The sequence below is a fragment of the Melanerpes formicivorus genome, unplaced genomic scaffold (genome assembly GCF_026170545.1).
Source record: "Melanerpes formicivorus ecotype bairdi unplaced genomic scaffold, bMelFor1.0.p_v2 SCAF_246, whole genome shotgun sequence".
Classification (NCBI taxonomy): Eukaryota; Metazoa; Chordata; class Aves; order Piciformes; family Picidae; genus Melanerpes; species Melanerpes formicivorus.
In genome coordinates, this window is record NW_027142598.1 from 127,691 (window position 1) to 141,185 (window position 13,495).

Here is a 13,495-nt window from a genome sequence, read left to right on the forward strand (position 1 = left end):
GCTGAGAAGCCAGCACCGGGCACCCACCAGGGCCCGCACGGGGCACGCCCAGGGCTGTCCACACCTCCCCAGGGGCTCTGCTCTCTCACCCGGGGCTGGAGGCACTCTGGGGCTGCTCCTGCTGCGCTGCTGCTCAGAGGGCCTGAAGGATGCTCTGGGGCTGCAGAGAGAGGAGAGAAGGGCAGCAGGCAGCGCCGGGCACACCCAGGCCCTGGCAGATACCTGCTCTATTGCCCTCCCCCAGCACCAACCATCCCCATGGCAGGGCTCTGCTCCAGCTGGCACGGGGCTGGCACAGCAGCAGGCTGCAGCCACCCCCAGCACCAACCATCCCCATGGCAGGGCTGTGCCTCCAGCTGGCACGGGGCTGGCACAGCAGCAGGCTGCAGCCACCCCCCAGCACCAACCATCCCCATGGCAGGGCTGTGCCTCCAGCTGGCACGGGGCTGGCACAGCAGCAGGCTGCAGCCACCCCCAGCACCAACCATCCCCATGGCAGGGCTGTGCCTCCAGCTGGCACGGGGCTGGCACAGCAGCAGGCTGCAGCCACCCCCCAGCACCAACCATCCCCATGGCAGGGCTCTGCTCCAGCTGGCACGGGGCTGGCACAGCAGCAGGCTGCAGCCACCCCCAGCACCAACCATCCCCATGGCAGGGCTCTGCTCCAGCTGGCACGGGGCTGGCACAGCAGCAGGGCTCACTCCCAGGGCAGCCTCACCTGGGCTGCAGAGGCCTTGGCAGCTCGCTGCCTGCTGCGCAGCTGGGGGATGCGGCTCCGCTGTCCACCCCCGGGGGGGCAAAGGGCTCTGAGGGAGGCAAAGAGGCCATTGGCACCCAGGCAGGCTCGGGGCAGAGGGCACTGGCAAGGTGCAGCTGCAGCCATGGGGCAGGGCCCACACTGGGGAGCACAGGCAGCTGCTGGCAGCTCTCTCACCTCTCAGCTGCCTTCTGCTTCAGGGCAGAGGCTCTGCAGCCCACAGGCAGCCTGGGCACAGAGGGTGTCCGTGGGGCACAGGCCAGCTTGCAGGGCCTGCAGGCAGGGCAGAGATGGTTAGTGCCAGGGGGGATCCTGACTGCCCCTGGCACGGGGCTGGGCCCTGCCCTGTCCCCATTTCCAGCCCTCCTCACTCTGAGCTATTTGCAGAGCCCCAGAAGCAAGGAGGTCTCCCTGGGGGTGTCCTGCACCACCAGGGCCAGGTGGGGCTCAGCCTCTGCACAGCCACAGGGCTCCAGAAGAGCCAGAGCCTCTTTGCTGCACCAGCCAAAAGCCACCCCAAAGATGCCCAGGCCCCCAAGGGCACAGCCCTGACCCCCAGTGCCAGGAGAGCAGATGCCCAACCTGCTCCCAGCCAGCACTCCTGAAGCAATCTGGAGGATGCTCCAGGGCCAAAGGGAGGAGCAGGAGCAGGAAAAGCTTCCCTTGGAATGCTCTCTGCCCTGTGCAGCCGTGCCCAGGTGAGCTCAGCCTGTGCCTGCTGGCCAAGTGCCTCCTGCCCACCCTCTGCCCTCCACAGAGCTGCAGCCACCCCCCCAGGAGGCACCCAGCCATGGAGGGCAGGATCCCCAAAGCCACAGGGAAGGCCCCAGGGCAGCACTCACTTGGGCACCGAGAGGGCATCCTGCTTGTGCTGCCAGCCTGGGGGCTCCAGGCCCCTGCAGCCCAAGGGCTCAGGGCTGCTGCCTGAGGCTGGCAGCCTGCAGACCTGGTAGGTGACATTGAGCTCATGGCTCCTGGCAGCAGCTGCAGCCCTGGGGCAGAGAGAGACAGAGCCAAGGAGCAGTCAGGGGCTGAACCTCAGCCCCTGGCACCCAAGACAGGCTCAGCACCACCAGCAGCACCTCTGAGCCCCCTCCTCAGCTGGGGCACAGCCTGGGGGGAGCTCTGGGCCAGGCAAGCTTTGAGGCAGAGCTCATCCCTGGGGCAGCTACGTGCAGGAGGAGGGGGCACACACTGTGCCAGGGCAAGTGGCACACAGGGGGGCCTTCTGCTTGGCTTTTTCTCTTCAGCAACCCCTGCCCAGGTGAGCTCAGCCCACTGCTGCCCACCCCCCAGCCCTGTGCCCCCTGCCCACCCTCCCTCCCCACAGAGCCGCAGCCACCCCCCCAGGAGGCACCCAGGGGGTCCCCAACCCCGCAGGGAGGGCCCCAGGGCGGCACTCACTTGGGCACCGAGAGGGCATCCTGCTGCCGGAGGAGGTCCTGGCTGGGGGGCTCCAGGCCCCTGCAGCCCGGGGGCCCAGGGCTGGCTGAGGCTGGCAGCCTGCACACCTGGTAGGTGCCATCCAGGTCAGGGCCCGGGGGCAGGGCACAGCCCTGGGGAGCTGCCAGCGGCGCCAGGGGCAGGCGGCTCCGGGAGAGCCTCTCCGGGCACAGGCTGGAGCCGCAGGGCCAGGCTGGCAGCGCCACAGGGGCTGGGGGGGCTGCAGCCGGGGGGCAGGGGCTGGGGGGGGCTCTGTGCCGCCCTGGCAGCCTCTGCCGGCTGCCCACTCGGCCGCCGGCGTTTGGGCCGCGGGGAGAGGCTGCAGGCAGAGGCCGGCTGGGCAGGAGTTGGCATCTCAGGGGACCTCCTCCTCTTCCCGATGGGGCTGAGGGCCAGCAGCCTGGCACTGCTGAGCGCAGCCAGGTGCTGCCAGCCTGGCAGGGGAGAGCTGGTCACGGGGGCACCAGGCACAGCCACGCAGCTCTCGGCTGGAGGAGCAGAGCAGAGACCGAGTCAGCTCCCTGGCTGCAGCTCCCAGGCCCTCCCCCCCTGCCCCCCACCCCCCTCAGCTCTTTGCTGGGACTGCCCCAAACCACACCAAGCCCAAGAGCCAGCACCAACCATCCTGGGCCCAGAGCAAGTGCCCCGGGGCAGGGCCTGGCCTGTGCCCAGCAGCAGCCTCTGCAGAGCCAGGCTCTGCTGCTGGCCTCATGCATGGGCACCGAGGATGAGGAGGAAGAGGTCAGCCCTGCCCAGACACAGGCTGCCAGCAGCCAGGCCACAGCTGGGCTGAGCGGGGCAGATGCAGCCCAGAGCAGTCACCCACAGGAGATAAAGGCAGGCTCAGACCCCACTGGGTGCCAGGGCAGGAGAAACTTCTGCCCCTGCCCTGTGCCCACAGCTGGCAGCTGCCCCCCACCACCCCCCAGCCCTGCAGCAGAGCCTGGGACAGAGGAGAGAGAGGGCACCAACCTGGATCCTCAGCAGCACTGCCCTGCTGGCTCCTCTGGGCTGGGCTGGCCCTGCTGGCCTCTGCAGCCCTCCCTGGGGAGGAGGCCTGCTCCTGGCTGGCAGCAGCCTCCTGAGGGGCCAGGGGCTGCAGTGCCTCAGAGGCCACAGCAGCAGCAAGGAAGCTGCCAGCCTGGGGCAGGGACTGCTGCTCTGGGGAGGAGCTCCTGGCAGCAGCTGCAGCCCTGGGGCAGAGAGAGACAGAGCCAAGGAGCAGTCAGGGGCTGAACCTCAGCCCCTGGCACCCAAGACAGGCTCAGCACCACCAGCAGCACCTCTGAGCCCCCTCCTCAGCTGGGGCACAGCCTGGGCGGAGCTCTGGGCCAGGCAAGCTTTGAGACTGAGGGGTGCCCAGGCTGGCACTGCAGGACCTGAGCTGGGAGATCACCTGTGGGCTGCAGGGCACCCAACAGCAGCCCCAGAGCTGTGCTGGGCCTCAGGCACACAGCACAGGCAGCCTCCCTCGGGAGACCTTCCCCCTGCCAGGACATTGGGGCACAGACAGCAGCAGGTGGTGCCAGGGCAGCACCTCGGGGAGCAGAGGCAGCAGCAGAGCCCTGGGGGAGGCAGCTCCAGGCCTGGCAAGAGGCACTGAAGGCTCTCAGCTGCTGTGCCTGGAAACCTTCCCTGCTGACCCTTCCAGGGGAGCTTCTCCCCTGGGACTGGCTCTCTAGGAGCCAAATCCCACCTCAGAGGGCAGGCACTGCTCTGTAAGCCAAGGCCTGGGCCCTCCCCCACCTCCAGCACCCTCAGGGGGCTGCACACCACAGGAAGGTTGAAACTCTCTGAGCAGCCAGGAGCAAGTGGCACAGGGAGGGGGCACAAGGACACTCACCCCTCTGGCTGGCTGGCAGTCAAGCCCTGCAGGAGGGGGGCTGCTTCCTTTGCTTCCTGCTGCACATCTGCCTGCTGGATGGCTGGGGCAGACCTTTCCTCTGCAGCCTGCAGCAAGCCCCCAGAGCAGCATCAGGCCAGAGCTGAGCTGAGCCTGGGCCCCCAGCTGCCCCTTCCCTGCCAGGCTCAGAGCTTTCTCCAGCACTCCACAGCCCAGCACCTGCTGAGCCCAGACCTCCCAGAGCAGCTCAGCTCCTGCCCTCTCCCAGCCTGCCCAGTGCAGCCCAGCAAGGTACCTGAGCTGGGTCCCATCACCAGGCCAAGCCCTCCTCTCACCTCCTCCAAGGCCAGCTGCAAGGCAGCAGGACACCCAGCTGCCAGCTCCTGCTGCTCTCCAGCACTCTCCCCACCAGGGAGCTCCAGGCACGCCTCGGGCACAGCCTCCTCCACCCTACACAAGTCACAGCAGCAGCCCCTGAGCCAGGGAAGAGCCTCTGGGGAAGCCATCCCTTGGCCTACCAAGGTTTGGGATGGAGCCAAGGGCAGCTTTGGCCTTTGTCCCCCAGCTCTGGGGGCTGCCAGGCTCCTCACTCCAGCTGGGCAGCGGAGAGGCTGTGGCACAGCAGCAGAGCAGCTCAGCTGCGTCCTGGCAGCCACTTGGGCTGCAGCCAGCAGCCAAACTCTGCAAGCTCCTGGCCCTGGGGGACCCCAAGGTGCCAGCCCAGGCTCCCTCCCTCCTGCCCAGCAGCCTCACCTGGGCAGCTCCAAGGGGCTGGAGCCGAGGGCAGGCAGCGGCTCTGGCGCCTGGCTCTGTGCCCCGCGGGCAGCATCCTCATAGGCACGGAGCTTGGCCTGCAGCTCTGCCACCTGTGAGCAAGGGGCAGCCCTGGCTCAGAGCATGCCCTGAGCCCCAGCAGCTCAGCAGGCTGGGTGCCAGGCAAAGCAGAGCCGCAGACAGAGCCCAGCCCTGCCCCCGGCAGCTCACCTCCGCTCTCAGCTGCGCACACAGCACAACGTACGGACAGACGTGGGAGTCCGGGCTCGGCAGGTTGCTCTTGAGCTGCGGGGAGGGAGGAGCGGAGCTGAGAGCAGCCCCGGGACAGCTCCTTCCCCTCCGCTGAGGCGGCAGCGGGGCAGCTCCTCAGCCTGCCCTGGGCTGGTGGGGCCCGAGGGGCTGCAGCTGACTCTGAGAGGGGCTCCAGAGGCAGCCCGGCTGCAGCAGGGAGGCGGCAGGGAGGCAGCAGCCCGCAGCAGCCTGCCCCAGGCTCCTTCCCAGCCAGCCCCAGCAGCTGCCGGCCGCGGGGCGAGGTGCTCACCGAGACCTGGATCTCCTTGGCCCTGCTGGCATACTTGAGGGTGTTGAGGGTGTCCTGGCAGCAGAGCGGCGAGGGGCTGAGGGCAGCCAGCATCAGGGTGCGGCAGTTGCCGCCGATGGAGTCCTTCAGCAGCCGCGTCAGCTTGCTGTCCCGGTACGGGACGTGGCTCTGCTTGCCCTGCCCGGCACAGCGAGGCTCCGCTCAGGGGCTGGCCCTCGGCTCCCAGCCCCGGCCAGGCCCAGCCCACGGCAGCTCTGCCGTGGGGACGGCGCTCAGGGCCCCTCAGCGGCAGCCTCACCTTGGCCCCAGCCAGCGCCTGGATGACGCTGAGCAGGGCCAGCAGCGAGCGGTTGATGCTGGCTCCCTCCCGCAGCCGCTCGCCGCTGGTCTTGGCCACCGCGGCTCGCTCCGAGCCGGCCAGGTCGACCAAGCTCATCTTGGCCACCCGCACGGCCCCAGCGAGGCCCTCGGCGCGGTCCTGCTGCTTCACGTAGACCTGGCAGGGCACACAGAGGGCAGGCTGCAGCTCCGCAGGACGCTCGGGCTCGCCGCTCGCAGCCGCGGCAGCAGCCCTGGCACGCCGGCCCTGGCACAGCATCGCCGCCTGCCCCCCTCCGGGCAGCGGTGCCAAGGGCTGCCCCAAGCACCACCCCTCACCTGCAGCACGGCGTGGGAGCGGGAGGAGGAGGCGTTGGCATCGGTGGCATGCTGCGTGCGGTTCCTGCTGCCCCCGAGCAGCATCTGCAGGAGCTGCTCTGCCGAGCTGGGCTGGCGGGGAGCAGGCAGAGGGCAGGGATCAGCGCAGCCCCGGCACGGGCACCGAGCGCCCACAGGCTGAGGCCTCCTGCGCCCCTGCAGGGCTCCTCTGGCCTCGGGCTCAGCGCTGCTGCCAGCCGGCACCCACCCAGCCGGCACCCCCGGGGCCCCGCAGCCCCTGCCCCGGGGCCCCGCAGCCCTCCCCTCCCCCTCCAGCTCCCCCGGTCCCAGCTGGCACCCCTGGGGCGGGCACAGCGCTGCCCACACCTTGTGCCTGCTTCCACCCCCACCTGCTGGATGGAGAGGCCCTGAACCACAGCTCCTCTCTCAGGATCCTCCCGGATGGGCAGAGGGCCCTTGGGCTCCAGCAGGTCACGGATCTGCTCGTTGTAGACCTGCAGCAGGCAGCTCCAGCTCAGGATGAGGCTTGGGGCCCCAGAGGGCAGCAGGCAGAGGAGCTTGGGACCCCAGGGCCTGCTGCCCACCCAACAGCACCTCTGGCACCTGCCGCCAGCAGGAGCAGCTGAAGGTGCCCTAAGGCAGGGGACAGCTCAGGAGGCTTCAGCAGCCAGGCACTGAGCCACTGCTCCTCCAAAGGCCTTGCAGCCAGGAAGCCCTCATTGCCCTGTGGCCCCCAGCTCCAGAGGGGGCAGGCCAGCAGCACCAGCCCAGCAGCCTGGCCAGGGGCAGCCTGCTTCCAGTCTGGGGCTGCCCTGGGCACAGCTGGCAGCACAGGGGTAGCCCTGGCACTACAAGCCCAGACCTTGGAGGTGGTGGCCTGGCAGCAGGAGGGGCACAGCTGGGCACAGCCTACCTCCAGGTAGGAGACCAGGACCTCGCAGCTCTTCTGCTCCTGCCTGGCCTCCAGCCTCCTGAACAGCTCCTCCATGGTGAGGTAGATGATGCCAGGGCTGTTCTCCGAGCCCAGCATGGTGTAGGTTTTCCCTGCTCCGGTTGCTCCGTAGGCAAACACTGGGAGGAGAAAGGGAGGAGCCCTGAGAGCAGCCTCCATCGACAGCAGCACTGGGGGGATGCTGCCAGCTCTGCCTCAGCTGGGGACACAGCCCCAAACCCAGCTCCTGCTGTGGGGCACTGCTGCCTCCCACTCACATCCTGTCCAGCAGGGCCCCCGGGGCCCTCTGCACCAGCCTGCTGCCCAGCCTGCACAGGGCTCCCAGCTGATGCCACCCCACAGGCAGGACTCCACACTCATCTGGGCTTGTCTCTGCTCTCCTCTTGCTGGCCTGGGCCCTGCCTGCCCCCAGAGCCCTCGGATGACATCTCCAGGCCAGCACTGGCCCTGTCCCGGCCACACTTGTCACGGCCCCAGCTTGGTGCCAACAACAAGGTCAAGGCTTTCTCTTTCTGCAGAGCCGCTGCATCCCCACTGCTGCCACAGCCGCTCAGGGCTTCTGGAACCAACCCCCAGCTCTGCTGAGCCCACCCAGAGCAGGGGCAGATGGGCAGGAGCTCCTGCAAGGGCCAGAGCAGGCTGCTAGGGCTCACCAGAGCAGTTGTAGCCGTCGAGGAGAGTATCGACCATCTGGCGGGTGGTGTGCTGGAACACCTCCTCCTGGGTGGCCTGCTCAGCAAAAACCCGGTCGAAGAGGAACTTCTGATGTTTGCCTGGGTTCTTGCCGCGGCCAGCAGGCAGCACACCGCCGGAGGCACCAGCAGTCCCCTCAGGGTCGAACAGGAGGGTGTGATGGTCGACCACCCTCAGCAGCGGGTGCTGCGCGGCTCCCTCGCCGGGGGCCGGGGGTCGCACTCGCACCATGACGGTCACGGTGCCCTCCTGGGGGGCAGGGGCCGCCGCCATGGCGGCGGCGGCGACGAAGGTGACACAAGGCTCAGGGCACTCCCCTCAGGGTTCGCACAGCACCGCCACAAGAAAAGCACCGCTCGAAGGAAAGCGCCGGCTGAAGAACACCGAAGAACACAGCTCTGGGCTCGAAAGTCCTGAGAGTGCACTCTGAGAAGAGACAACAAGGGTCAGGCGGGGAGGGGAAGCGGCGGAGGGGGAGCCTGAGGCTGGAGAAAGCCTTTACCTCTCGAGCCCGGAGCCTGCTCCCGAGCCCTGCCTGCCCTAACCGCCGCCGCTGCCGCCGGGGCTGCCGTTACACCCCCCCAGCCCTGCGCCTTCTCCCCGTCCGGAAGGAGCCTGCATCCCCTGCGGGTCCTCACAACCGCCCCAACGCTCCGACCCCACCGCGGGTCCCCAGAGCCCCTCCACAGCCTCGGCCGCGATCCACCGGCCCCGGCCCCGCCACGCTCCCCCGGGCCCGGCCCCGCCACGCTCCACAGCCCCGGCCCCGCCACGCTCCCCCGGGCCCCGGCCCCGCCACGCTCCACAGCCTCGGTCCCGCAACGCTCCCCCGGCCCCGGCCCCGCCACGCTCCCCAGCCTCGGTCCCGCCACGCTCCCCCGGCCCCGGCCCCGCAACGCACCCCCGGCCCCGCAACGCTCCACAGCCTCGGTCCCGCAACGCTCCCCCGGCCCCGGCCCCGCCACGCTCCCCCGGCCCCGGCCCCGCCACGCAACGCTCCCCCGGGCCCGGCTCCGGCTCCGCAACGCTCCACAGCCCCGGCCCCGCAACGCTCCCCCGGCCCCGCACCCAGCACTGCCCAGGGCGCTTCCACCGCCGCCTCCCGCAGCCCGCCGCAGCCCCGCAGCCCCCACAGGCTGCCCCTGACCTTGCAGGCTGTCCCGGATCCCGCAATCCTGCCTCAGCCCCGCAGCCCGCCTCAGCCCCGCGGAACCCGCAATCCTGCCTCAGCCCCGCAGTCCTCCCCTGCCTTTCCAGGCTGCCCCCGGCCCCCGCAGCCATCCCCGTCCCCGTCCCCATCCCTCTCCCTTAGCCCTTTGGGCCCCGGAGCTCCTCCTACCGCTGCTTCCACCGATGAGGGCTCAAACAGTCCCGCCGACCACGCCCCCTGCGCTCATTGGTCAATCGTCGAGCAGAGCCTCCCATTGGCTCTTCAGCAACGCGAGCCCCGCCCGCTCCCGCCCACGAGCCCCGCCCGCTGCCGGCCGCTCCGCCCGCGAGCCGCGGCCGCTCCGCGCAGTGCACCATGGGAGCTGTAGGCCGCCGGGGCCTGGCCGCCATCTTTGCCCTGAGGAGCCAGCCCCGGGCACCCCTCAGGGCCTGCAAGGGGTCCCCCACCCCGGCCCCGGCCCCAGCCGCAGCGCTGCCCACACATCGCCAAGGGCTGTGCTCTCCGAGCCGGGGCGCGGAGCACTCTGGGGCTCCTCTCGCTGCGCTGCCGCTCAGAGGGCCTGAAGGATGCTGCGGGGCTGCCGAGAGAGCAGAGAAGGGCAGGAGGCAGCGCTGGGCACAAGCAGCAAACGCAGCTCCGCTCCTGCCGGCTGCCGCAGTCCCTGTCCCGAGCAGAGGCTTTGCTGTAGAGGGCAGCTGGCAATCAGCTGCTTAACCCAGCCCCACGCTGGCCCCGAGCTCCTTGCCCAGCTGCTGCTCGTGGGGCAGGAGTTGCAGTAGGGAACCAGAGAGCTGCAGGGCAGTGCTGAGAGGTTCTGCTCTTGAGTCCTGCCCTGCAGGCACTGACCTGCTGCCCTGGCTCTGCTGCAGGCACCTGGTCCCCATCCTCACTCCCAGCCTGAGGCATAGATTGCTCTGCCTGCCCTGCTGCCTGCATCAGCTCTGTGCCTGCTGCCCGCCCCCGGGGGGCAAAGGGCTCTGAGGAAGGCAAAGAGGCCATTGGCACCCAGCCAGGCCCGGGGCAGAGGCCTCCCTGCAGCCCCATGTCCCCTGGGTGCCAGCTCTGGGGACCCAGAGGCTCTGGGGAGCAGAGGGCTGGTGGCACTGAGGCTGCTGGATTGCCTTTCGTGCCTAGCCAGCTCTGTGCCCTGGGGGCTGTCCTGGGCCGCTGGCAGCAGTGCCAGGCAGGGCTTCTGCCCACACAGACAGCTGCTCTGGGGCACCGAGGTACCCCACAAGTGGCACTTGGCATCCCCACCCTGCCCCCCAGGGACAGCCCCAGGGACAGTGGCTGTGCCAGCCCCTGGGGTCAGGGCACCTCCAGCCCCACAGACTCCCTGAAGGCCCCCAGGGGGCACAGCCCTCACAGGGTAGGGGACAGTGTGGGGGCTTCGGGCTGCCCCTGAGCTGCCAAGCAGCTCCCCAGGGATTCCTCTTTGCCCAGCTCCTCCCCAGCCAGGATCCAAGCACAGAAAGTGTGGAGTCTCCTTCTCTGGAGCCTTTCCATCCCTGTCTGGATGTGTTCCTGTGGTTTGGCTGTGGTGCTTGGGGCTATGGTTGAGGGGTGACCCTTGCAGAGCAGGGTTCTGGGTTGGCCTTGGTGACCCTGAGGCTCTTTTGCAACCTGAGTGTTTCTGTGACTCTGTGACTGGCAGTGTGGAACCACAGCATCCCAGGTCTGTTGAGGGTGGAAGCAGCTCTGCTCCTTCTGATGTCATTAGAATACACAAACACAGCTCCTGGCCCACAGCTGCCCAGCTCCAAGGCAGACCATGCCTTGGGCCCAGACCCCACCTCAGGCACTCCTCCTTGGGCATGAGTGGAAGCCTTACTCTTGGGGGCAGGAGGGGGAGAAAGAGGAGGAGTTTGGACACAGGCAGGTGTGAAGCTGGTTATAACAGAGGTCTCCTTTTCAATGGGACAGGTTACAAGAAGAAGAAGAAGAAGAAGAAGAAGAGGAAGAGGCTGCCACAAGAAGGCAAAGAATACCCAGGAGGAAAGCTTTCCCCACCAGGATCCAGAGAAGATCAGAAGGAGCAGCAGGACTGCACCAGAGAGACAGCTTTGGACCCTCACAGTGGTGGTAGCCATAAACTTCTTCCTCTCTTCACTTTACCTTTCCACCTTTCTCCTCTCACTTTTCCCTACCTATTGCACACCAGCTTATGGGCAAACAGTGCCAGAGGGCACTGCCAGCAAGTCTGCTGCTGGCACCAAGCTGGGAGGAGTGGCTGACACACCAGAAGGTTGTGCTGCCATGCAGCAAGACCTGGACAGGCTGAGAGCTGGGCAGGGAGAAATTTGATGAAGTTCAACAAGAGCCAGGGGAGAGTCTTGCACCTGGGAAGGAACAACTCCATGCAGCAGTACAGGCTGGGGACTGAGCTGCTGGAGAGCAGGGAAGGGGAAAGGGACCTGGGGGTGCTGCTGGATGGGAGGTTGAGCATCAGCCAGCAATGTGCTCTGGTGGCCAAGAAGGCCAAGGGCATCCTGGGGTGGGTTAGAAGGGCTGTGGTGAGTAGGTCAAGAGAGGTTCTCCTCCCCCTCTGCTCTGCCCTGCTGAGGCCACATCTGGAATCTTGTGTCCAGTTCTGGGCCCCTCAGGTCAAGAGGGACAGGGAGCTGCTTGAGAGAGTCCAGCACAGAGCCACAAAGATGCTGCAGGCAGTGGAAGATCTTCCTTAGGAGGAGAGCCTGAGGCAGCTGAGGGCTCTGGAGCTTGCAGAGGAGGAACCTGAGGGTGAGCTCCTTGCTGTGGCTAAAGCTGTGCAGGGGGAGTGCCCAGAGGCTGGAGCCAGGCTCTGCTGGGGGATGCCCAATGGCAGCACAAGGGGCAGGGGTGGAAGCTGAGGCAGAGGAAGTGCCATGGAAAGAGGAGGAAGAATTTTTCCCCTGTGAGGGTGAGAGAAGCCTGGAGCAGGCTGCCCAGGGGGGTTGTGGAGTCTCCCTCTGTGGAGCTATTCAAGACCTGCCTGGCTGTGTTGCTGTGTGACCTGCTCTGGGTGCTCCTGCTCTGGCAGGGGGGTTGGCCTGGATGAGCTCTGGGGGTCCCTTCCCCCCCTGGCATTCTGTGATGACACAGTGAAGGTTCACTGTTGATGGAAGTGAACCCCTGGTGTAGTCTCCTGAGTTGTTGCATTTGAGATCACTCTCACAAAGCACCACCAGTCCCCTGTCTGGACCATGACTCACATCCACAGCTCTCTGAGATACTTCCAGGGATGTGACTCTACCACCTCCCCAGGCAGCCTTCCCTATGATTCTATGATTCAAGGGCTTGCTGTGCACTCTCTCTGCCAGATTACATCTTAGGAGGACTTTCAGTGACCACAGCCCTGGCATGACACCTGCCCTTGCTCATTGCAGGCTCCACTCCCTCAGTTATGGCCCATAAGGAGTTGCTTGTGGGTGCTATTTCGTTTGGAGGGGAAGCAGACATCTCTAATGAATATTTCCTTTCTTTTGGAGCTCCTGACACAAGGACCTGGTCTGTAATTAGTTACTGGTGGTTTCCAACAATAAGTCTTGCAGCAGCAAGGAGGAGGAAGCTATGTCCTGAAGAATTTAGTAGCTAGAGGATTCCTGCAGGAGATTGACCACATCCAAGTGCCAGGTGCTGCACAGTGGCCACAGCAACCCCTGGCAGTGCTACAGGCTGGGGTCAGAGTGGCTGAGAGCAGCCAGGCAGAGAGGGACCTGGGGGTGCTGGTGCACAGCAGCTGAACATGAGCCTGCAGTGTGCCCACAGGGCCAAGAGGGCCAAGGGCATCCTGGCCTGCATCAGGAGTAGTGTGGCCAGGAGGAGCAGGGAAGTCATTGTGCCCTGTGCTCAGCACTGCTTAGGCCACACCTTGAGTCCTGTGTCCAGTTCTGGGCTCCTCAGTTTCAGAAGGACATTGAGAGACTTGAAGGTGTCCAGAGAAGGGCAACGATGCTGGGGAGGGGTCTGGAGCACAGCCCTGTGAGGAGAGGCTGAGGGAGCTGGGGTTGCTTAGCCTGGAGAAGAGGAGACTCAGGGGAGCTGTGCCAGGGGAGACTCAGGCTGGAGCTGAGGAGAAATTGGCCATTGGGATGTGCTGCCCAGGGAGGTGGTGGAGTCACCATCCCTGGAGGTGTTCAACCTTGGCATTTGGAGCCATGGTTTAGTTGTCAGGAGCTGTTGGGTGGCAGGTTGGACTTGATGATCTCTGAGGTCTTTTCCACCCTTAGTGATTCAATGATTCTATACCAAGAGGCCCCAAGGAAGGCCACAAAGCTGAGAGCAGCAGCATGGAGCATCTCTCCTATAAAGACAGTCTGGGAGAGTTGAAGGAGTTCAGCTTGGGGAGCAAAGGCTCCAAGGAGACCTTACAGTAGCCTTCCAGTGGCTGAAGGGGGCTGAGGAGGAGCTGTTTCCAAAGGTATGCAGCCAGAGGACCAGGGGCAGTGGCTTGAAACTGGAGCAGGGTAGGTTTGGATTGGATGAGGAAGAAGTTCTTTACTATGAGCACAACAGTGGCTTTCATGAGAGGTTTTGCTGTCTCACAGTCTGGGTGGTCTGCAGCATTTATTCTCTCTGTGTTGCTGACTAACTAGGAACTGATTAATCAAATCATTGATTTGTTGGTGAGGACATTCTGCTTACTGAACTCCCTAAACCACAACAAGTCCTTCCTGCTGTTAACT

At 66.2% G+C, this 13,495-nt stretch overlaps 1 protein-coding gene across 1 annotated transcript; it reads right to left on the bottom strand.

Moving 5' to 3' along the window:
- Positions 1-697: 697 nt before the first annotated feature.
- Positions 698-9,089, bottom strand: LOC137458464 (kinesin-like protein KIF18B). Its single transcript, XM_068169937.1, has 16 exons — positions 9,000-9,089; positions 7,621-8,086; positions 6,929-7,086; positions 6,405-6,509; positions 6,016-6,126; positions 5,657-5,854; positions 5,359-5,535; positions 5,028-5,102; positions 4,797-4,909; positions 4,379-4,493; positions 4,044-4,150; positions 3,173-3,393; positions 2,488-2,688; positions 2,162-2,393; positions 1,600-1,749; positions 698-806 (listed from the first exon to the last, which is right to left on the bottom strand). The coding sequence occupies exons 2-16, from the start codon at positions 7,931-7,933 to the stop codon at positions 698-700; spliced, it is 2,385 nt and encodes a 794-aa protein (XP_068026038.1). The 5' UTR covers positions 7,934-8,086; positions 9,000-9,089.
- Positions 9,090-13,495: the final 4,406 nt, after the last annotated feature.